General features: G+C 47.7%; 3 protein-coding genes across 12 annotated transcripts in view; 2 read left to right on the forward strand and 1 right to left on the reverse strand.

Annotated features, from left to right (window-relative positions):
• Positions 1–6,712: 6,712 nt before the first annotated feature.
• Positions 6,713–9,925, forward strand: LOC105493784 (hydroxysteroid 17-beta dehydrogenase 10). Its single transcript, XM_011761705.3, has 6 exons — positions 6,713–6,834; positions 7,285–7,449; positions 8,773–8,937; positions 9,068–9,196; positions 9,278–9,386; positions 9,590–9,925. The coding sequence occupies exons 1-6, from the start codon at positions 6,808–6,810 to the stop codon at positions 9,778–9,780; spliced, it is 786 nt and encodes a 261-aa protein (XP_011760007.1). The 5' UTR covers positions 6,713–6,807; the 3' UTR covers positions 9,781–9,925.
• A 145-nt stretch (positions 9,926–10,070) lies between these two features.
• Positions 10,071–22,011, reverse strand: LOC105493786 (RIB43A domain with coiled-coils 1). 8 transcript variants are annotated; one of them, XM_011761712.3, is made up of 10 exons: positions 21,924–22,009; positions 20,799–20,870; positions 20,054–20,142; positions 19,805–19,895; positions 14,817–14,933; positions 13,110–13,191; positions 12,563–12,907; positions 11,210–11,328; positions 10,389–10,783; positions 10,071–10,272 (listed from the first exon to the last, which is right to left on the reverse strand). In XM_011761712.3, the coding sequence occupies exons 5-10, from the start codon at positions 14,931–14,933 to the stop codon at positions 10,191–10,193; spliced, it is 1,140 nt and encodes a 379-aa protein (XP_011760014.2). In that variant the 5' UTR covers positions 19,805–19,895; positions 20,054–20,142; positions 20,799–20,870; positions 21,924–22,009; the 3' UTR covers positions 10,071–10,190. The 8 variants fall into 8 exon arrangements, with proteins under 8 accessions (XP_011760014.2, XP_070944672.1, XP_070944671.1 ...); XM_071088571.1 differs by lacking the exon at positions 19,805–19,895 and having other exon boundaries at positions 21,924–22,011; XM_071088570.1 differs by lacking the exons at positions 20,799–20,870; positions 21,924–22,009 and adding an exon at positions 20,582–20,719.
• Positions 20,780–22,788, forward strand: part of LOC105493785 (structural maintenance of chromosomes 1A) — a 63,396-nt gene continuing 61,387 nt past the window's right edge. For 2 of the 3 annotated variants that reach the window (XR_011618197.1, XR_011618198.1), the window contains exon 1: positions 20,780–20,964. Coding sequence is in view for 1 of the 3 variants with exons in the window: in XM_011761706.3 (XP_011760008.1) it covers positions 20,856–20,964 (109 nt within the window). In the remaining 2 variants the exon portion in view is untranslated. The remainder of the gene's footprint in view (positions 20,965–22,788) is intronic. The other variant, XM_011761706.3, reaches the window with a different exon arrangement.

A 22,788-nucleotide genomic window follows, 5' to 3' on the forward strand; every position in this document is an offset into this window, starting at 1 on the left:
CAGGGTGGAGGCCCTCGGTTAGCAGGATGGATGGTGAGGAGTCTGGGAAGGAGAAGAATGGCTCAGCGCGGCTTGCCTGAGCCTCCCTCCTCCCAGTACCCAGCCCCTGCTGGCGGCGGCTGTCACTCCTTGCTGTGGTGCCAGCTGGCTCCCGCTTCCTCGCCTTCATTCCTACCTGCTTGCTCTCCTGCCTTCCTTCGGGCTTTTCACATCCTCTTCTTTTCCTCTCTTGCTCCCCTCCTGTTTGCCTTTCTCGACTTTCACATCGCCAGAAGATGGTCGTCTCCCTCCCGTTTCTCCCCACTCCGAATAAAAAACAGAAAACCCAAGTGGTCCTATACTGGCTTCCCTAAGTCTACAGATGACTCCTGGCTTTCTAGCTCACCTGCCTGGGGGGATGTGTAAACCATGAGGTGATTTTTCCAAGACTGTGAAGGGAAGGTGGATACAAGCGGAACTGACACTGTATACTGATCACAACACTTACTGATTCCACCGGAAGATACAGGTTTATTGCTGTGTCACACATATGCATTCATTCACTCAGCAAACACTGCCATCTGTTCTATGCCAGCCTCTCTGTGTTGCATAGCAAGGATACAGAGATCAGAATAGATCCCCAGTCTCTCAGGTGGGTAAGTGTTGGTTCAGAGCTGTGGGACCCTCAGAAGGGGCATCTCACCATCCTGGGGGTTATCTGTGGGGTAGGATTGCCACATTTAGCAAATAAAAATACAGGGTGCCCACAAGTCTGAATTTCAGATAAATAACAAATAGTTTTACAATATAAGCATGTCCCAAAGATTGCATGGGATTACTTACACGAAAAAATTATTCGGCCGGGCGCAGTGGCTCATACCTGTAATCCCAGTACTTTGGGAGGCCGAGGTGGGTGAATCATCTGAGGTCAACAGTTCGAGACCAGCCTGACCAACATGATGAAACTCTGTTTCTACTAAAAATACAAAAATTAGCCGAGTGTGGTGGTGGGCACCTGTAGTCCCAGCTACTAGAAAGGCTGAGGCAGGAGAATTGCTTGAATCCAGGAGGAGAAGGTTGCAGTGAGCTGAGATCATGCCACTGCACTCCAGCCTGAGTGACAGAGCGGGATTCTGTCTCAAAAAAAAAAAAAAAAATAAATAAATAAAATAAAATTCATCGTTTATCTGAAATTCAAATTTAATTACTGAGCATCCTATACCTCATCTGGCAACACTACTGTGGGGGTATCAAGTAGTGTGTTGTTACTGGAAAGTATCATGTTATAGAGGCCAAAGTTAGCCAGCAGCCATTGGATTATGGAAAGCCTTAAAAGTGAGGAGGTGGGGGCCGGGCATGGTGGCTCACGCCTGTAATTTCAGCACTTTGGGAGGCCGAGGTGGGCAGATCACTTGAGGTCAGGAGTTCGAAACCAGCCTGGCCAACATGGTGAAACCCTGTCTCTACTAAATTTACAAAAATTAGCCGGGTGTGGTCGTGGGCGCCTGTAGTCCCAGCTACTCCAGAGGCTGAGGTATGAGAATCGCTTGAACCCTGGAGGTGGAGGCTGCAGTGAGTGGAGATTTTGCCACTGCACTCCAGCCTGGACGACAGAGGAAGACTCCCCTCTCGCAAAAAAAAAAAAAAAAAAAAAAAAAAAAAAAAAAAAAAAAGTGAAGAGGGGGCACTAAAGGAGTTTGAAAGCAAGCGATAACAATAAAAATTGGGTTTTAGGAAGAGGCTTCTGCTGGTTTCTTGGATGATCCTTTTAAGAGCAACAACAGTGGAGTCTGACCAGTTGCAATTGTACAGGCAAGAGATTTTGGATGGTGATAATAGGAAAGTAGGAGGGAGGAGGTGCCAGATTCAAAAAGTATATAGGAGTTAAATCAGCAGGACTTGGCAGTTGCTTAGATGGGGTGAAGAGGGCGTGAGTCCCAGGATCTGGCTTGGGTATCTAGGAAGTTAGTATGGCAACCAATTGAGATACAGCAGTTTTAGGGGGCAATGATTAAGTTTAATTTAGGACATCTGGTGTAGAGGGCCAGCAAATTATTTGCTATATGATTCTGAAGTTCAGTGGAGAAGATGAGCTCAAAGTAGAGACTGGGAAGTCCTCAGCAGAGAGGGAGTATTGAAACCAGGAGATGGATAAGCTCCCCAGAGAGGGGGCAGAAGAAAAAGAACCCAGGGAGGAGACAAAAGACTTTGACACTAAGAGAGATCAGATTTTCATTATTATGGTTGTTGCATATCTCTCAAAATAACATCACTATTTCAAAAATCATGGTCATCACTAGACCTGTTGATAGAGCTTGCTATTTAATGTGTCAATAAAGAAGCACATATATTAACTACATTACAAATGCGTTTCTTATTATTTTGAAAATTGTACCCCAATATAATTGGTTTCTTTTGTAATCCTACTTATAAGACTCATGCATCAGGGGAGTATGAGAAACCAGGAGAGTCAGGCTTCCTGGAAGCCAAGTGGGAGTTTCCAGGAAGAGCGAGTGATGAATATGTCAAATGCAGCTAGAAAGGTCTGATTACACAAGGCCTGAAAAGTGGCAGTTGATTTAGGCAACAGTAAAGTCATCATAACCTGAGGCTGTCATCCTTCAGGCTCATTCAGACATCAGCCCCATTTATTCAAGTAGCAAACACTCAGCCAACATGCGTCCTCAGCATCCTCTCAAACGCTCGCCACAGTAATTTTCATGTTCCCTGCAGTCCTTCAGCGTTTAAACTAATCATTCAGATTGTGCCCCTGTTCACTCAGAAATGACAGGCTCTGTATAATCATCACTTGGGGTTCTTTTTTTCCCCTCACATAAATGACGATGTAATTGAGATTCTTTATATTTGTCAATGTCACCTCAGAGCCAGCTGGAACCAGTGCAGCTCTGTCTTTGCAGAGGTAACAGCAGGTGTCCACAAGAGTTAAATGGGTTATCGTGTGGTTTTTATCTCCCAGGAGTGAAGACCACCCAGGAGTAAAGACCACCTTTGTTTTTCTCTGTTCCCTGGGAGGGCTAATTTGACACAATGCTGCGTGTTGCTTGTTCTGGTGTCCTTGTTGGGCCCCTTTGCGCACCTCTGGCCCTCAGGTTCGCATGAGATATGCATCCAAACTGTTGAGTATGTGCATGTAAAGGTTGACATCACTTTATTCCCTATTTGTGTGTGTGTGTGTGTGTGTGTGTGTGGAGACAGGGTCTTGCTATGTTGCCCAGGCTGGTCTCAAACTCCTGGGCTCAAGACATCCTCCTGCTTCAGCCTCCCAAAATGTTAGGATTACAGGTGTAAACCACTGCACTCAGCCCCTATTCCCTATTTTCTAATGGTTTTGAGACAGAGGTGCATGCAATCAAGAGAGAGGATGCTCAATGGCAGAAATCCCCAAGAAAGTGGGAGGGGCTGGGACACAAAACCCAGTGGAAGGGTGAGCCCTAAACAGGACTTCTCTGAGACCCGAGGAAAGGATGGTGTGGGTGGGAGACAATTTTGGAGGTGGCAAGAGAGAAGTATTCACTAATGGCTTCCATTTGCTCTAAAAACAGTTATTTTAATTGTGCAGCCCTCAGAACCAAAAGAAGTTCAGACAGCTTTCTCTAAACACAGTTCTTAACCCACAACCCAAAGACCCCTGAGGAGTCAGTGAATAGAATTCAAAGAGCCCATGGACTTGGATAGAGGGGAAATTGCATCATTATTTTCACTATTGCTAACAGAAATATAGCATATCTTTCTAGGGGATGTGGGTAACAAACTGCAGTAATACTAGCATCTGTGACTTTGACACTAAGAGAGATCAGATTTTCATTATTATGGTTGTTGCATATCTCTCAAAATAACATCACTATTTCAAAAATCATGGTCGTCACTAGACCTGTTGATAGAGCTTGCTATTTAATGTGTTAATAAAGAAGCACATATATTAACTACATTACAGATGTGTTTCTTATTATTTTGAAAATTGTACCCCAATATGATTGGTTTCTTTTGTAATCCTACTTATAAGACTCATGCATTATTCTGGGAAGGGATTCCTCAGACTTCGCCAAACTGCCACAGGTGTCCATAGCACAGAAAAGGATGAGAAACACTGCTCTGAAGAGTAACCATAGCTAACATTTATATAGCTCTTGCTAAAGACCAAGCACTGTTCCAATACCTTTTTAAATATATAGTTGTTAACTCATTTATTCCTAACAACTCTACGAATAGTCATTTGATTATACTCATTTTACAGAAGAGGAAACTGAGGCACATCTGTTAAGTAACTTATCCAGGGTCGTTCGGCTAGTAAATAATAGAGCTGAGGCTGGGTGCGATGGCTCATGCCTGTAATCCCAGCACTTTGGGAGGCCGAGGCAGGGCGGATCACCTGAGGTCAGGAGTTCGAGACCAGACTGGCCAACATGGTAAAATACCGTCTCTATTAAAAATACAAAAATTAGCCGGGGGTGGTGGTCCATGCCTGTAATCTCAGCTACTCTGGAGGCTGAGGCAGGAGAATCGCTTGAACCCGGGAGGTGGAGGTTGCAGTGAGCCAAGATGCGCCACTGCACTCCAGCCTGGGCAGCAGAGTGAGACTACATCTCAAATAAATAAGTAAATAAATAAATAAATAAATAAATAAAAGTGGTAGAGGGGAAGAAATCCAAGACAACTTGAGAACATGGTCAGAGAGAGAAAAGATGGTTTGTAGATGCTGGGGAGGGCAGGAGGTTATTCCAGGGAATGACAAGTGCAATAATGTGGCCTGGACGTGTGGTTAGAGAGGAGGTGAAGGCTTCCGGAGTTGGGCAGGTGAAAGAATCATGAAACTGGGCCTGGAAATTCTTCCAAGTTTAATTCATTAATTCATTTATCTAACACATTTGTTTTAAGTGTCTTCTACACGCCAAGCAGTGTTCTTGGCATTGGGTGAACCAGCTGAACAAGCCCCTGGTGCCATGGGGCTTACCTTCCAGCAGGGGGAGAACTACACAAACAAGGCCAGGTTAGAGGAGCGTGCAGGCTCACAAGCCTGTAGGCACAATCCTGCAATGCCAAAAGTTCTGAAAGCATAAGGTTGTTTTTTCATACTTTGGAGCCCAAACTCAATAGGTGACAAAACCTGACCTGCAGTAGTGTGAGGCTATTTATAGTCTTTATTCACACTTGGTGTGAATTTTCATATCTTTCACTTCAGAAATATTAATGTTTCATTACCATGCTCCAGGCCTTTCTCAATAAATATATAATATAGACCATATAAAGAGTTATGTTTGACTAGTTTTTTTAAAGAGTTATGTAATATCAGTTACATGTCTTCCTTTCTCAAACTGAAAAAAACTCTGAATTCCACAGCACATCTGGCCCTAAGGCTGGAAAATGGATTATGGATATGCAAGTGCTATGAAGAGAATTCAAATATGCAATGGGATAGTGTCTAGGTGGCTACAGTTTGAATATTTAGGGAGGACCCCTCTGGGAAGGTGATATTTAAGCTTAGTTCTGAATGAAAAAAAAAAAATAAAGGCAGTCATACAAAGATCAGGGGAGAGCATTCCAAGCAGAGGGAGCAGCTAATGCAAAGATGAACACAAAGGAGGCCACTGTGGCTACAGCATATTAGGCTGGATGAAGAGTGCTATAAATTGATGGAAGTACTTCATGTAGATAGGAAAATTGTGAGTCTGGTGTGCCAAACCCTTTGGTAAATACTGTGCAGTGATTATGAGTGTGGTGGCTGTCAACAACTAGAAGGCCTGGAGGGGAATCTTCCTGGGTGAGAAAGCAGGTGGGGGGAGATATTTCAGATAGAGAAGACATAAAGCAGTTATGAGGCTGAAATGGTAGGCTAAGATTTATGGCCTCAAGACCTTGGTTTGAGGAAAAGTACAGAAGGAAGACAGATTAGATATCTGGGGCTCAAGACTCTAATGACATAGCTTCTGGTAGCTGGCTGAAAGATGTTCTAGGATGACCAAGACCTGGGTCTTAAATAATAGTCTCCGGTTGAAGTCCAATCTGCAGTGTGTGATCTGGGCTTTTGGACTTAAAATAAATTAGACAAAGATAGAGGACAGTAGCAACGCCTGAACTGATGAAAGATGTTTTTGCCTCTTTAGGTTTGTGCTTCTCAGCAGCTGTCCTAGAATGTCTGTCTCCAAGCGTCTCTCTTAGCGGCTCTCCACATTCATCTCTCTGTGATCCTATCTGGCATCTCTCTTCCTATCTATCTCGGCCTCAACATATTTCTCTTTACATGGCTCTCTCTCTGTAACTCAGATTCCTCATCTTTGGATCTCCTTGTCTGAATGTCCCAGAATCTGGTTCCGTCCATTCGTCTGTGTCTGTACTGTAATTCTCTTTCTCCAACTGGACTGTGCCCTCCTGGAAGGCATGAATCTTTTATTATTCCGCTGGGTATCTCAGGTGCCCCGCACACAGTCTAGCATATAGGAGTCTCAAATACATTCATACTCGAAGGAAGGCTTTTTCAGAGGAGAAAGGCACCCGTTCTCAATATCCACCCCTCTTCTCCCACGCGGAGCGGGCCACTTGCCAAAAGGTCACCTAGAGAGTAGGGCGAGGGGTGTTGTGGTATTGTACTGCTGCTATTGGTCTCTTTCCCCAGCTGAAATAACTCTCTGGGGATACCTTAGCAGGAGGAATTCGCCCTCTGACCAAGGTACTAAGGTACCAGGCCACGCCCCCACGTCTCACGCGGCAGCGGCAGACGCCCCGCTCCGTCGCAACCGCCCCTTCCGCCGCTTCGCCTCGGCCAATCAGCGAGCGCCTGCGCCCCCATCCGGTGGAGTGGCCGGCGACAAGATGGCAGCAGCGTGTCGGAGCGTGAAGGTAGGTTCTTTGCCTCTGTTGCTTGCCCTCCTTTACGGGCCGGGTCAGCGCGGCCGTGAAACTAGGAGAAAGAGATCGGTTTCGGGGGAAAGGGTCATGCTTATGTAGGCCTGGTATTGTGGCCGTTGGGCTCAGGAGGTGAAAGTAAACACTCCGCGGCGCATCTGTCTGTCTATCTGTCTGTCTGTCTATCTATCTATCTATCTATCTATCTATCTATCTATCTATCTATCTATTTAGGGTCACGGGACGGGCTGTCTGGGGATGAGATTCCCCCTGCCCCCGAGGTCCCAACGGTGAGGAGAAGCGGCACACCTGGTTTACCCGCAGGGGTGACCACTACCGCTCCCCTCCCCCCTTCTCCTCAGAAGGCTGGAGAACAGGCAGGTGACAGCGTGGGGATGGTCTGGTCAATGTAACAGCTGACCCTGACCGTGTCGCTTTTGACAGGGCCTGGTGGCGGTAATAACCGGAGGAGCCTCGGGCCTGGGCCTGGTCACGGCGGAGCGACTGGTGGGGCAGGGAGCCTCCGCTGTGCTTCTGGACCTGCCCAACTCGGGTGGGGAGGCCCAGGCCAAGAAGTTAGGAAACAACTGCGTTTTCGCCCCAGCCGACGTAAGTGGGGTCACCTCTCCTCTCCCAGGGTGTGCATGAGGTCACCAATACCGGCCTGGGAACCTGTGGGGGTCCCTCCCATAAGGGTCTCCTCTATGGGGCCGGTGGACCCATCTCCTTGTCTCTTTTGGCCTGAGCCTTCAAGCACTGTGAGACCACCTGTGATAAGGATTCTCTAAAGCTGGGATTCACAACAATGGGATGGGGATTGGACATAACAATCTCCTGGAGGAGTTATGTATGATTTGAAAATGCATATTGTGCCTTGTAATTTTATATTTACAAAGTCAAAAAACTTGTTTTCATGAAACATACTACAGAAAGTAAAACTTGATGAATCATCTTAGCAGGTAAGGATACAAAAAAGCTAGTTTATCTTCCTATCAATAATTCTCACAACAGGGTTATTTTTTATTTTTATTTTTGAGATGGAGTCTCGCTCTGTCGCCCAGGCTAGAATGCAGTGGCACAATCTCAGCTCCTTGCAACCTCCACCTTCTGAGTTCAAGCGATTTTCCTGCCTCAACCTCCCAAGTAGCTGGTATTACAGGCACCCGCCACCATGCCCAGCTAAGTTTTTTTGTATTTTTAGAAGAGATGGGGTTTCACCATGTTGGCCAGGCTGGTCTTGAACTGCTGATCTCAGGTGATCTGCCTGCCTTGGCATCCCAAAGTACTGGGATTACAGGTGTGAGCCACTGCACACGGCCTCACAACAGAGTTGTATTAGTGCTCAGATCCACAGCAATTAAGAATCTTCAGGAGCATGTGAATTTATCAAGAGGGTATTGATTTGAAAAATGTTTTGCAACATTGCTCTACATTACCTAACATTTTCACCTTTGACCTACTCTCTCAATTTTTTTTTTTTTTTTTTTTTTTTTTGAGACAGAGTCTCACTGTTGCCCAGGCTGGAGTGCAATGGCACGATCTCGGCTCACTGCAACCTCTGCCTCCTGGGTTCAAGCAATTCTTCTGCCTCAGCCTTCCAAGTAGCTGGGATTACAGGCATGTGTCACTATGCCGGCTAATTTTGTATTTTTAGTAGAGACGGGGTTTCACCACATTGGCCAGGCTGGTCTCAAACTCCTGATCTCAAGTGATCCACCCGCCTTGGCCTCCCAGTGCTGAGATTACAGGCATGAGCCACTGCACCCAGCCTATCTCTCAAGTTTTACAACCTTTTCTCTTGGCCTATCCCTTCTCACAAATCTCTTCTCACCCAAGTACTGGGCATGCCCTGCCCTGCCCTGCCCTCCCTCAAGTTTAGTGGTGAGAGTGTGTGCTGGGAGATGAATACCTTCTCCACTTCTCCCTTTGAAGGTGACCTCTGAGAAGGATGTGCAAACAGCTCTGGCTCTAGCAAAAGAAAAGTTTGGCCGTGTGGATGTAGCTGTCAACTGTGCAGGCATCGCGGTGGCTATCAAGACATACAACTTAAAGAAGAGCCAGGCCCATACCTTGGAAGACTTCCAGCGAGTTCTTAATGTAAGGCCTTGGAAGTTCTCCAGGGATAGTGGGAGTAAGAGGTGTCTGGCTGTGGAGGACCCCAAAGTTTTTAGGGGACAAAGGCTTCTTCTGCCTCAGGTCCTATACTATGTCTCTACCTGTCCTACAGGTGAATCTCACGGGCACCTTCAATGTGATCCGCCTGGTGGCTGGTGAGATGGGCCAGAATGAACCAGACCAGGGAGGCCAACGTGGGGTCATCATCAACACCGCCAGTGTGGCTGCCTTCGAGGGTCAGGTGTGTGGGCAGGGGCAAGACTTATGCCTCCTAAGTGACTTGTTGGGGCCCTCCCACCTATGACCTCTACTCTTTCTCCAGGTTGGACAAGCTGCGTACTCTGCTTCCAAGGGGGGAATAGTGGGCATGACACTGCCCATTGCTCGGGATCTGGCTCCCATAGGCATCCGGGTGATGACCATTGCTCCAGGTAGACATATCCCCTCTCTCCGTCACACCTGGGATTGGGTGGGATCCATGGACAGTTGAGAGGAGAAGGTATTCACCACCTAAGCAACAGCAGCCTTTTATCTTTGGGCCCCAGGGAAGCACCAAGAAGTAGGGCTAAAGTGAGGAAGAACGAGGTAAATATGAAAGCAAGGGTGAGTCTCTGAATTTGGCTATATTGTTTAGGTCTGTTTGGGACCCCACTGCTGACCAGCCTCCCAGAGAAAGTGCGCAACTTCTTGGCCAGCCAAGTGCCCTTCCCTAGCCGACTGGGTGACCCTGCTGAGTATGCTCACCTGGTACAGGCCATCATCGAGAACCCATTCCTCAATGGAGAGGTCATCCGGCTGGATGGGGCCATTCGTATGCAGCCTTGAAGGGAGAAGGCAGAGAAAACACACGCTCCTCTGCCCTTCCTTCCCCTGGGGTACTACTCTCCAGCTTGGGAGGAAGCCCAGTAGCCATTTTGTAACTGCCTACCAGTTGTCCTCTGTGCCTAATAAAGTCTCTTTTTCTCATAGAGTGTAGGCAGTGTTGTGTGCTAGGGGGCCTGGCATGGGGAAGAAATGTGAAGGCTGTGACAGGGTTGGATGCTCAGAGCTCCAGGGTGGGGTGGGAAAGGCAATACCTTCATAATACTTTTTGTGTCCCATTACAACACGTGGACTTGATTTTGAGTGAAGAACTTTATTACCTAGGTTAGAAGGTGGGAGTATGCAGCATTTTTCTCTTTGACTCCTAACCGCCTGTGAGCTTGATGGAGAAGGAAGAGATAAACATCCTGAACTTAGCGGCTGCTGGTGTTAAACTGCCGGTGATACTGGGCTGTAGGTTGATTGGTATAGATTACTGAATTCAGGTAATCCTGCCTGTGAAAGAAGTCCAGAGGTCTCAGCTGACATGCTTTCCCTCTCTCCCTGGTTCCTCACCATCCCTCTTCTCCCTCCCTTGGCATTTATCTCCACCACCACCACCTAGAACTCACTGGGCTTTTTGCTCATTAGCCAGCTGCTGGTTGAAGGAGCCTAGACCTCTTTGAAATACAGCACACAATTCCCTCTCCTGCTCTTCTAGCTCCAGCAATGCCTGGGCTGAACTCATGGTCTGGCTTTTCCATTCAGTATCCAGTGTTTTCTCAGCCTGACGGTGAGCTTCCTTCTTAGAGCGTTGTACTTCCTGCTCTTTCCTGATGGCAGCTCGCTGCTCTGGAGTCATGCCCTTCCAGCAATAGGGCAGGACCCGGTGGGGAGCCGTACGGTGTTGGGCGACCTGGGGGTTTTCAGTTAGTAGGTCACTTGTGCTCTGGTGCCGGATCTCCGCAAGGTTGGCCTTCTGTTCACGCTGACGCTCACAGCGCTGACGCCCAGCCTGCACAGCTGCCTGGTGGAGCCCCCAAATGCAAACATTTGGGTGCCCAACCTCAGGGAACTCTGTCACAGGGGAGGGGGGAACATGGCCCTACTCCTCCATCTCAAGGAAAGAAAGAACACATACTACATGGCCTTTCAATGCCCCTAACGTATGTGTTGGGGATAATGGGCAGGGAACTTCTCTGCCTTCAGGAAACCTTTAGATGAGAAGCGGAGGATGAGAGGGCAATGTTCTGTTCTCAAGTCATCCTGCTTCTGGAGGTGGGGAGAGGTGACTTGTACCCTAAGAGGGGCCTTTGGTGAAAGGGGAGTACTCAGATGAGAGGGCTGATGCTGATTGAAGAGGGGATGTAAGAGGAAGAATGTGGCTAAGGTTCCCCAGGACTTTGTTCAGCAGTTGGGGAGAGCCCAGGGTACTGGATGGCTCAGGCCATACCTGCGCTTTGTTGGCATTGGCCATGGCACACATCATGGCCGCACGACAGGACTCCTCCAGCCTGGCCAGATGGGTGGCCTGCGCGTCCATGGCGAGGCGCAGCTGGTTACTGAGCGCATCTACACAGAGAAATATGGCCGGGGTACTGTACTGGCTTGCTCCATTCCTGTTTCACTCATCCAGCCATTTGTTCAGCAAGTTTTGTGTTTGTGTGTGTACGAATGTTTAGGAGGGGGGTAGTGTCTGAGTTGTAGGGATGTGGAAGGAACTACTTCCACATCCCTTGGCTAGGAACAGCCAAGGTGCAGCAACAAGGATTTCTCAAGTGCATAACTAAAAGATGCCTCCAATGGACCTGGGTCCCAATGTCAGCTCTGTTGCTTCTGAGCTGTGTGATTTTGGGTAAATCATTTCATATCTCTGAATCTCAGTCTAAGGGCCATGTGTTGGGTTCTAATGATACCATTGAATTAAATCCTATCCTCAGATAACTCCCTGATCAAACTAGATAGACCACAATCTGGCAAAAGCAATGGCAGGGATGTACACAGGGTATTAAGAGGATTTTGGGTGGTGGAAAAGAGGAAGGTTTCCAGGAAGAGGTGATCCTTGAAATACATTTTGTATACAGGCTAAAAGAGCAAAGGGCATTCCAGGCTGAGGGCATGGCATGAGCAAAGGTACTGACAATTTGTTTCTGCTTCAGCCACACTGAGCTCCTTGCTGTTCCTAAGACCTGTCAGACACTGTATGGGAGATGGGTAGACATGAAAGAGATGGTTCATCTTCAGTAGTCTGACATTTTAGGGAGAAGACAGATATTAAACAAATACTTTAACAATTAGCTACAACTAAAATAAGTAGTCCAACAGAACAGAGTGCTGTAACAGGGTTGATGTGAAGGGTGAACAGTGCAAGCAGATTAAGACATGGTCCTTGCCCTTGAAGGGCTTCTTCTAATGGAAGAAAAGGATGTGGCCACAGATAATATCATAATAGTAGCTACTCTATGTGTTATAGATTATTATTCTCATTTTAAAGATGAAGAAACTGAAGCACAGAAGGGAAAATTCATTTGCCCAAACCAGCTAGTAAGCGGCAGAGCCATTAGATCTGTCTGCACTGTGCTGCCTCCAGGTAATAGAGTGCCAAACTAATCAAGAACAATGCTACACTGTCAGTTACTGAAGGAAGTCAGGGAGGTTGGGGTCTGCACAACCTAACATTTCAGCACCAACCCTATGGATAATTGGACCTCCCCACACAGTTCTGGTCCCCTGGGTGCTGTACTCAGCTTAGGACAGATCCCCACTAGGCCTCAGGTCTCGGAGTCTGGAGGGTCGGGCTGCTTACCTGCACAATTCTCATCAACCTTGGCTTGCTGTTGCTCCTGCTGCTGCCTTTCCAAGTTGTACCTGAACTGCCCTTGCTGCATTCTCAGCCGTGTGGCCCTGTCTAGGTCTTCCCCAGAGAAGTACTGCAGGCTGGCTGGACCAGGATAGGTATTACTGTAACTAAGATAGGTTGGAAGCCCCTTCCAGACTTGGTCTGGATCCCAAAGACTAAATTCACGCCCGTTCTTGAGCTGCTGCTTCTGCTCCCGAAACTCCTGGACTTTCTTGGCCAGCCGACGTGTTCGATCTGCCTCTTCCTTCTCTAACATCTGGACTACCACATCATACTGCACCTGGCTGGTACCTGGGGGTGGTGAGCAAGGATATGGAGAAGATACCCCAGGAGGGACAGAGTCCACTTAGCATGGCCTCTACTCTCAAGGTCCATCCGGTTTGTCCCACCACCCCAGGGCCTCAGGCCACACTCAGAGGCAGAACTGCCCTACCTCAGCCCAGTCGAGCTCTTTCTTTACACCCTTGTCTGGCCCCTGGCTTTGGGCTTTTACCATAAGCTGCCTCCTTGCTTCTTTCTGCTGCTTCCCGACGCTTTCGGTCTCCCACCTGGTTGTTCAGGGCCTGGACATCCACCTGATCCCAAAGAAAGGAGCACAATCAGAGTAGGGGCCCAGCAGGGGGCCTTCAATGTCCTACCACAAACTTCTTAGAACTTACCTGTTTCAGAATCCTCCTGTAGCTCCCCAGTACCTACTGGATAAAGTTCTAGCTCCTGAGCATGGTTTGTAAGCCTCTCCATGGTCTAGCCTCTGCTTCCTTCTCTGGCCTCATCTCTTAGTACCCTCTTCCCCTGTCCCACCTTACCCTTCTGAGCTGTGCTTACAGTTCCCTGAATATCTTAGGCTGTTTTGAACCAATAGCGTTTGCTCAAGCTGCTCCCTCCACTTGAAACATTTTCCTCCCCTCTTTACACAAATCCCAATTCATCCTTCGAGACCAGCTCAGCCTTCACCTTCCTGACCCCTCAGGCAGGTTCTACTCCCATAGAATCTAGAACCCACTGTCTACATTATATTGAAGTTCGCCTCTCTGTATTCTCTCCTCCACCAGACTGTGAGCCCTTTCAGGGCCTTAGCCATTTCTGTATCCCCACTGCCCAACACAGTGCTAGGCACAGAACAGGCCCCGAGGAAATGCTTATCAGCTTGTCAGCTGGATCTCAATCAGACCGCTAATACTGTAGCCAACTTCTTAAGGCAGGCACTATGAACTGGTTTTCAAAGCTGCCACTGTGTGTTAATACCCACCTGACTTCCTTCAGCCTCATTTTACAGAAAAGGAGCCTGGGGCTCAGAGAAGATAGGTGATTTATCCAAAGCTGCACACACAACAGTCAGCAGACCTGGCCTTAAATAGTTACGGGGTCTTTTCCAGAATACCATGCTGCATCCCCCCTCTATCCACTCACCTAACTATCTTTTGTTTCTTAAACTATCAATATTTTCTCTTTATTTTGATTATAATTCATTTATCACATTTCAAAATCATACAAAAAGGAATACAGTTTAGTGAGGAGTAAGTGTCCCTTCCATCTCTGTCTCTCAGCCTGGTTAACAGTTTCTTAACATAGCCTTGCAGAGATAGTTTAGGTATATGCAGTAATTTTGAGACAGGGTCTCACTCTGTTGCTCAGGCTGGAGTACAACGTTGTGATCTCGGCTCACTGCAACCTCCTCCTCCTGGATTCAAGTGATTCTTGTGCCTCAGCCTCCCAAGTAGCTGGGATTACAGGCATGCACCACCACGCCCAGCTAATTTTTGTATTTTCAGTAGATACAGGGTTTCACCATGTTGGCCAGGCTGGTCTCAAACTCCTGACCTCATGTGATCTGCTCGCCTCAGCCTCCCAAAGTGCTGGGATTACAGGTGTGAGCCACTGCACCCGGACTCCAAATATTCTTTAGGCCTCTTTTAGCTCCATGTTGCCTGTCTCAAGAACCAGGTCACATGGCCCAGAGCTGACTGGAGAAGGGTCAGCCGTCTCCCCTAGTCTCTTCCCTTGCACTGACCCATCCTTCTTCCCAAGCTCTTTCCAGGCCTGTAGGGGTGGGTGCCTTCTCTCCCTTTCCTTCCTTTCCCACCCTAGGGGCCTGCTTGAATCAGGGGAAGGGCTATCATGGGCACTGCTACACATTCCTCTCCAGGTGTAAGAGTGAGGTGGCCCTGATCCCGAGCAACAGTCCCTACTACCCACTCACCCCCATGACTCGGTTCCGCACATTGAAGAATCGGTTTTGTCGCTCTTTTTCTCGATTTCTTCTGGCCTCGATGGCTGCTGCTTCCTTGGTATCTGTTGACTGGTTTATGTTATACATCTGGAGCAAAAGGGAGGTAGAATGGCCCATCAGTGCCAACCACCATCTTTGACTACACGCCACCCCCATTCCTTTCTCCCTATAATATTTCAGCAGTTATTGATTCCTACTGATTTTACTTCCTGATATATTTCATATCTGTGCCCCCTATCTCTGCTGTCACCAGCTTAATTCAGGCCTCACAATCTGGTGTCAGGAAATATCTTAGGAGCCTCACTGGGCTCTCTTGCTCCAACGTCACCCTCTCTGCACTGGATTTCTCTACACTGGCTACCAGAGTGATCTTTGGGAAGCAAATCTGACCATGGCACTCCTCAGCATAAAGCTTTTGAAAGCACCTTTAAAGCAAATGGCTCCCCAGTGCTTATAAGGCCCAACCCCTTTGCCAGATTTATAAGGTTCTTCATAATCTGACCCCTGCTCACCTTTCTAAGCCTCAAACACATCTACAACACTCCTTTTTCATTATACTGTACTCAGTTTTCCTTATTTCAGTTAAGTGGCACCACCATTCACCAAGTTGCTCAGGCCAAATCTAGGAGAGATCCTTTAATCCTTCCTTTCCCTCACTTCCTCTTCTTTCAAAATAACCCTGGTCCAAGCCACCATCGCCACCTTCTTGAATAACCACAACTGTCTCCATGTTGGTATTCCAGCTTCCTCTATTGACTCCTATAGCCCAATCACAGAAACCAGAAGCAGCTTTCTTTTCTGAAATATATGTCCCCCTCTTTTTTTTTTTTTTATTACTTTTATTACTTATTTTCTGGTCAAATGAACGGCTAGAAAGCTTAAATTTGCCTGTGTTCTTTCATATTTTGGGAAGCTCACTTTTGGCATGTAACCCAGCCAAAGCTGCAGTCAAAAAAACTTTAGCAAACATAAATCTGATCATGTCTCTCACCTGCTTAAATCCTCCACTAGCTTCCCACTGTACTTAGAATCAGATCCAAACTCCTTACGGTGGGCTTTCAAGATCTAGTTCCTGCACACCTCTCCAATTTGTCTCAAACCACCATCTCCCTTGCTTACAGTGCTCCAGGCACACTGATCAAGTCCTCCAACACAGTAACTGTTCCCACCCCAGGGCCTTTGTATGTGCTGTTCCTTTGTTTGGAGCATGATTCTTTAATTCCTCCTATAGCTATTTGGATCTTTTTGGGGTGTGCGTGTGTGTGTGTGTGTGTGTGTGTGTTCCATTTTGTAACTGTGAAGTAGTTGATACATACAGGAGAACATATATAACCCATATATGTAAGTTAGGATGCATGATAACATAGAAATCCATGAACTAACTCCCCAGATAAGAAACAGAACATTATTGATACCACTGAAGTGTCCTGAGTCTCTTCCCACTCATCCTTACTCCAAGAGCATTCCATATACTATCCAAAATGTGTTACCATTCCCTCTCTCTCTCACTGTGTTGCCCGGGCTGGTCTTGAACTCCTGGGCTCAAGTGTTCCTCCTGCTTCAGCATCCTAAACTGCTGAGATTACAGGTGTGAGCCACCTGTAATGCCCGGCCTGACAAGAACATTTTTGATGGAGTTCTGGGGATGAAACTCTGATTGAGGTGGGCTCAAGAGAGACTAGGACTGCAGGACAAACAACTCAGCTAATTTTTTTTTCCCAAGAGAAAAAGACAGAAGGACCTATAAATTTTAAGATTTATATATACAGGGTGGAAGTTTCTCTAGTATATACCTAGGAGTGGAAGTGCTGGATCATAGGGTATATGCATATTTAACTTTACAAGATACTGCTAAAGTTGTTTTTCAAGGAGATTGTAATTTACACTTTCACAATAGTGTACAAAAATTCTAGTCATTACACATTGTCACCAACACTTGGTATACCAGACTTTTACATTTTTGCCAATTTGTGGGTACAAAATTATAATTACTTGTTTTAATTGGAATTTTCCTTAATAAAGTTCTTTTCATGTGTTTTTTTTTTGACCATTTTTATTTACTTCTCTTTGGAGTGCCCATTCATATCTGTTCATTTAAAAAAAAAATCAGGTTGTCCTTTTTTTTTTTGAGAGTGTCTCACTCTGTTGCTCAGGCTGGAATGCAGTGGCATGATCTTAGCTCGCTGCAATCTCCGCCTCCTGGGCTCAAGTGATCCTCCCACCTCACCCTCCCGAGTAGCTGGGACTACAGGTGTGACTAATTTTTGTATTTTTTGTAGAGACAGGGTTTCTCTATATTACCCAGGCTGGTCTTGAACTCCTGGGCTCAAACAATCCTCCCATCTCAGCCTCCCCAGTTGTTGAGATTACAGGTGTGACCACCATGCCCAGCCAGGTTTTCCTTTTAAAATTAATTGTGGGAGTTCCTTTAATATTCTACACATTAATAATTTCTTTGTTTAAAAGTGGGAAATATCTTCTCCAAATTTGTGACTTGTTTTTTCACTTGATTTTTTTTTTTTTTGAGACAGAGTCTTGCTCTGTTGTCCAGGTCGCAGTGGTGCAATTTCGGCTCACTGCAGCCTCTGCCTCTTGGGTTCAAGTGATTCTCCTGCCTCAGCCTCCTGAGTAGCTGGGACTACAGGCGCACACCACCACACCCAGCTAATTTTTGTATTTTTAGTAGAGATGGAGTTTCACCATGTTGGTCAGGCTGGTTTCGAACTCCTGACCTCAAGTGATCTGCCTGCCTCAGCCTCCCAAAGTGTGGGATTATAGGTGTGAGCCACCGCCCTGGCTTTCACTTGATTTTTAAGGTAATAATTGATACATACAAAGCAATGTGGTTAATATACATGTAGGTTCTGAAGCACATTAACAAAATGAACACCTGTGGACTCTACACAAATCTTGGAAAATAGAACATTATCAATATTTTAGAAGCTTTCTGTATGCACTTACCACATCTTTTCACTTTCTTTATGGTGAATTCGAATGTAGTCATACTTACCCATCTTTCCTTTGAGCATAGTAGTATTAAGAAATCCCTCCCTATCCGGAGGTCATAAAGATATTCTCCTATATTTCTAAAGTTTTGCCTTTCTCATTTAATTTTTTTTTTTTTTTTTTTTTTTTTTTTTTGAGATGGAGTCTCACTCTGTCACCCAGGCTGGAGTGCAGTGGCGCAATTTCAGCTCACTGCAACCTCCGCCTCCCGGGTTCAAGCGATTCTCCTGCCTCAGCCTCCCAAGTAGCTGGGACTACAGGCACCCACCACCACGCCCGGCTAATTTTTATACTTTTAGTAGAGATGGGGTTTCACCATGTTGGCCAGCCTGGTCTCAAACTCCTGACCCGCCCGCCTTGGCCTCCCAAAGTGCTGGGATTATAGGCATGAGCCACCACGCCCAGCCTTATTTAATTTTTTATTTTTTAGGCAGAGTCTCGCTCTGTCGCCCAGGCTGGAGTGCAATGGTGTGATCTCCGCTCACTGCAAGCTCCACCTCCCAGGTTCACACCATTCTCCTGCCTCAGCCTCCCGAGTAGCTGGGACTACAGGCACCCGCCACTATGCCCGGCTAATTTTTTGTATTTTTAGTAGAGACGGGGTTTCACCATGTTAGCCAGGATAATCTCGGTCTCCTGACATCGTGATCCGCCCGCCTCGGCCTCCCAAAGTGCTGGGATTACAGGCGTGAGCCACCGTGCCAGGTCCCATTTAATTTTTTTTAATATAGATGGGGTCTCACTATATTGCCCAAGCTATTCTTGAACTCAAGAAATTCTCCTGCCTCGACCTCCCAAAGTGCTGGTATTACAGGCATGAGCCACTGTGCCCGGCCTCATTTAGGTTTTTAATCCACTTGGAATAGCATTTTGTGTATGGTGTGAGATAAGAATCCAATTTAATTTTCCCAAGTGCCATCTCATCTTTTTTTAATTTAAAAATGTATTTTATTTTTGGCCAGGCACGGTGGCTCACGCCTCAGCACTTTGGGAGGCCAAGGCAGGTGGATCATGAGGTCAGGAGTTCAAGACCAGCCTGGCCAACATGGTGAAACCCTGTCTATACTAAAAATACAAAAAAATTAGCTGGCGTGGTGGCAGGCGCCTGTAATCTTAGCTACCTGGGAGGTTGAGGCAGAGAATAAAATGTATTTTATTTTGGTTTTAGATGGGGTCTCTCTCTGTTGCCCAGGATGGAGTGTAGTGGTGCAATCATGGCTCACTGCAGCCTCGAACTCCTGGGCTCAAAGGATCTTCCTGCCCCAGCCTCCTGAGTGGCTGGACTACAGGTGTGTGCCACCATGCCTGGCTAATTTTTAAAATTTTTTTGTAGAGATGGGGTTTTGCTATGTTACCCAGGGCTCACCATCTCATCTTTTAAAAGGGAACAGTATTTCCCCATGGATTACATGAGATTGCTTTCCTTTAGCCATTTTATCCCCTCAGCCTGATTGTTTCTCCCAACTGAACTTCATTTATGGCTCCCCTACTAGATTCCATCTACCAAGCTTCCTCCCTTTATTTATTTTTGAGACAGGGTATTGCTCTGTCACCTAGGCTGGAGTGAAGTGGTGCAGACACCACTCACTACAGCCTCAGCCTTCCAGGCTCAAGTGATCCTCCTGCTTTGGCCTTCTGGGTAGACCACAGGTGAGAGCTGCCACACCCAGCTAATTTTTAAATTTTTAGTAGAGATAGGGTCTCACTATGTTGCCCAGGCTGGTCTTGAACTGCTGGTCTCAAGTGATCCTCCTGCCTTGGCCTGCCTCCCTCACGATGGGATTACAGGTGTCAGCCACCATACCCAGCCACTTCCTCACTTTCTTGGACTTGTCCTAAGTCTTTAGGACTCTTTCTAGCCTTCGTACATAATTTAATAAATAGTTAAAGGAATAATTATGGCAACCACCAGATCCTTTCCGTGTTTAAGTCTGAGAATGGCACCAACTTACCTACTGTTTCCACCTGCCACCACAGTATAAGGTCACTGAAGGGGAAGATTCAGCAGACATTTTAAGCTTCTTGGATTGCTAAGGCCCCTGCCTTATTAATGATAGAGAGCAGAGAGGGAAGAGAGGTAAGGTGGCATCGTGGTATAGAGCTGTGGGAATGGGATGGGGGAGAGGCATGGAGGGAGAGGTAGGTGGAGGTGGAGAGCACCGGCTTAGGGACCCTGACTCCTGGGGGTTCACACAAAATACCTTTCTCAGTAAGGAATCCCGATTTTGAAGCTCTTAGGTTGGCTCTGCATGCAACTTTGTTCTTGGGTTACGGCGGCAGTTTCTGAACTCTGCTTGGTAGAACAGGAGGGAGGTAGCGGATAGGGGTAGTATCTCAGGCCGTAGCCTTCCCCAGCCTGTATCCCTGTTGCCTGGGAATAGCCCCAGCCCCATTCACACCCCATCCGCCTTGGCATCCCGTCCCACCTCCAATCCCACCCCACCATTAGCAAAGTCTGAGCTCACCTAACACTGAATCCTCCCGTTGGCCCCTCCTTCTCGTCCAGCCCTCCGCTCCCCCCGGGTCCTTCCAATTCCCGCCCCTGTCCTTGTCCTAGCCGTGAAGGCTGGCCAGGCTAAAGCCACAGCCGAGCTCCCACCTTCCTCTTGCCCTGAGGGGCATAATCCTGCTGTGACTTCTGTCTCAGCAAGCGTGAGCTCAGGTCTCCCCCGCCTCCTTGAACCTCAAGAGCTGCTCTGACTCCGCCCAGCACCAACTCCTCCGAGGACCTGGTCCACAGGAGCAAGTGTTTGTTGTTGCCATGCAACAAGAAAGGGGGGCGGAGGCACCACGCCAGTCGTCAGCTCGCTCCTCGTATACGCAACATCAATCCCCGCCCCTGGTCCCACTCCTGCCGGAAGCCGAAAATCCCGTTAGGCCTGGAGGTATTCTCGCGACATTTGCCGGCCGCCCGGCTTGCACTGCGGCGTTTCCCGCGCGGGCTACCTCGGTTCCCGGGCGTACGGCGCGGCCTGTCCTACCGCCGCCGGCGCCGCGGCCGTCATGGGGTTCCTGAAACTGATTGAGATCGAGAACTTTAAGTCGTACAAGGGTCGACAGATTATCGGACCATTTCAGAGGTTCACCGCTATCATTGGACCCAATGGCTCTGGTGAGATAAACCTGGCTGCGGCCCTGCTCACGTCCCGGCCTGGACCCCTTATCCGGTTCCGGAGTAGTACAACCCAGCCCATGTAACCTGAAACGTCGCGGACCCTTACGGGTTCCTTGCCCCTCCAGAGGGGGTTCTGCTCGAACCCACTCTCCCCACGCGGCTGCTCTAACTCGAACCCCTTCCAGGTGTCACTTGCCTCTTCCTGCGCGGCCCCCGCCCCGGCCGAGTGGTACGGGCCGAGCTGCCAGTTACCCCGCCTACTTCCCCCTCCCGCCAAAGTAGGCGCGTCTGGAGCCAGCTTCCCGCCAGCTGCCAGTCCCCCGCCTCGCGGCTCCCCGCCGCGCCGCCCGAGCCGACTTCCCAGACTTATTTGACCCTCTCCGGAAAATGTGGGGACGCTGGTAGCTCTCCCGTAGCCTTCGGTCCCAAACGGTGCACTTCTGTTTCAGCCCAGCGTCTCCTCTCGCCTCGCATTGGTACACTCCAACTCTTTCCTTTCTACTCTTCTCCGGAGGCGGCAGTTTTGTATTTCAGACCCAGCCTTCCAGACTTTAGAGTGCTTGAGGTCTCGATCCCCACCCCCAACCGCTATGTCAGAGGTAGTTGCCTTGAACTCGCCCCTTTCCTACCACCGAAACCGTCAGAAGCCGAAATTGATTTACCAAATTTGTTGAATGCTTATTGTTTATCAGGAGTTATTCCATTGCAAGTTGTGGAAACAGCGGAGGATAGAATAAACCAACTCCATGCTCACAGGGAACTTATATTCCAGAGGGGAAAGAAGATAAGGAGAAAATAAGATGGTTTTAGGCTGTCATAAGTGCTATACAGGAAATGAGACCGGTGGATGTGATAAAGTGACTTGGGTGGTGTCTTTAGAAAGGGTGGTCAGGTAAAGCCTCTATTTTATATCTTAACTTCCCAACTCTAAACGATATACCGTGGATTCCTCTCACCTCAGATGTGGTTCATTTGGAATTCTGCTGTATTCTTCCACCCCAGAGATGTTCTAACTGAATCATATCCTAGCCTAAGAGGCTGCCCTTGCTGAAGTAGCACATACGGAGTGCCTTTCCTGGAGACCGAGTGTCTCAACAATGGCACTATTGACGTTTCCAGCGAGATAATCCTTTGCTGTGGGATGTGCCCTGTGCATTCATTGTAGGATGTTTAACATCATCCTTGGCGTCTACCTGCTAGATGACAGTAGCACCCCTACTCCCCAGGCATGACAATCAAAACTGTCTCCAGACATTGCCAGATGTCACAGGGGGTGGGTGTGACTCCCCCAAACACCCAACTTGTTGTGAGAACCACTGGCCTGGAGGGCTAATGCTTGGTGTCCACCCGGTTTCCTAGGGTTTTAGTATAGTGGCCCCTGTTGAAAGAGCTAGGATGTACCTCTTGGCATTCAGTCCCCTCAGCATTAGTAGATTTGTATTCCCAGCTGTTCTGAAAAGGGCCATGGCACTCCCCCACTTGCCCTCGTTCTTCAAGGCCCACCTCTACAAGCCATTCTTTTAGTCCCTTTGGTGAATTACTCTTCCTCTGTGGCATACTGTAGACACTTGGTACACATTAATGTTTATTAAGTCTTATATTGATGGTGCATGTTTTTGTATCTTCATTGGCCTGTGAGTACCCTAAAGCAGACATTCCTTGAAACATACTGGTGTTCAGTCCATAATATATATTACAAAAATGTTTACCATATTGATCGTGATTAGAGAGGCCTGTGGTTGTGAGATGTTGTTGTCATCCCTGGAAATGATGGGAGAAGCCCAAAGGTTGGATATTGGTTCTTCCTAAAAGGCTGACTCC

Source organism: Macaca nemestrina, chromosome X, assembly GCF_043159975.1.
Source record: "Macaca nemestrina isolate mMacNem1 chromosome X, mMacNem.hap1, whole genome shotgun sequence".
Classification (NCBI taxonomy): Eukaryota; Metazoa; Chordata; class Mammalia; order Primates; family Cercopithecidae; genus Macaca; species Macaca nemestrina.

Excerpts from the sequence above, each read along its gene's own strand:
- LOC105493786 (XM_071088571.1), bottom strand. The coding sequence starts at position 14,933 with ATGTATAACATAAACCAGTCAACAGATACCAAGGAAGCAGCAGCCATC. Across the intron at positions 12,908-13,109 it reads AAGCAAGGAGGCAGCTTATG|GTACCAGCCAGGTGCAGTAT; the intron begins GTAAAAGCCCAA and ends CACCACCCCCAG. Across the intron at positions 10,784-11,209 it reads CCAATGCCAACAAAGCGCAG|GCAGCTGTGCAGGCTGGGCG; the intron begins GTATGGCCTGAG and ends GGGCTCCACCAG.
- LOC105493784 (XM_011761705.3), top strand. The coding sequence starts at position 6,808 with ATGGCAGCAGCGTGTCGGAGCGTGAAG. Across the intron at positions 8,938-9,067 it reads ACTTCCAGCGAGTTCTTAAT|GTGAATCTCACGGGCACCTT; the intron begins GTAAGGCCTTGG and ends CCTGTCCTACAG. Across the intron at positions 9,197-9,277 it reads TGGCTGCCTTCGAGGGTCAG|GTTGGACAAGCTGCGTACTC; the intron begins GTGTGTGGGCAG and ends CTCTTTCTCCAG.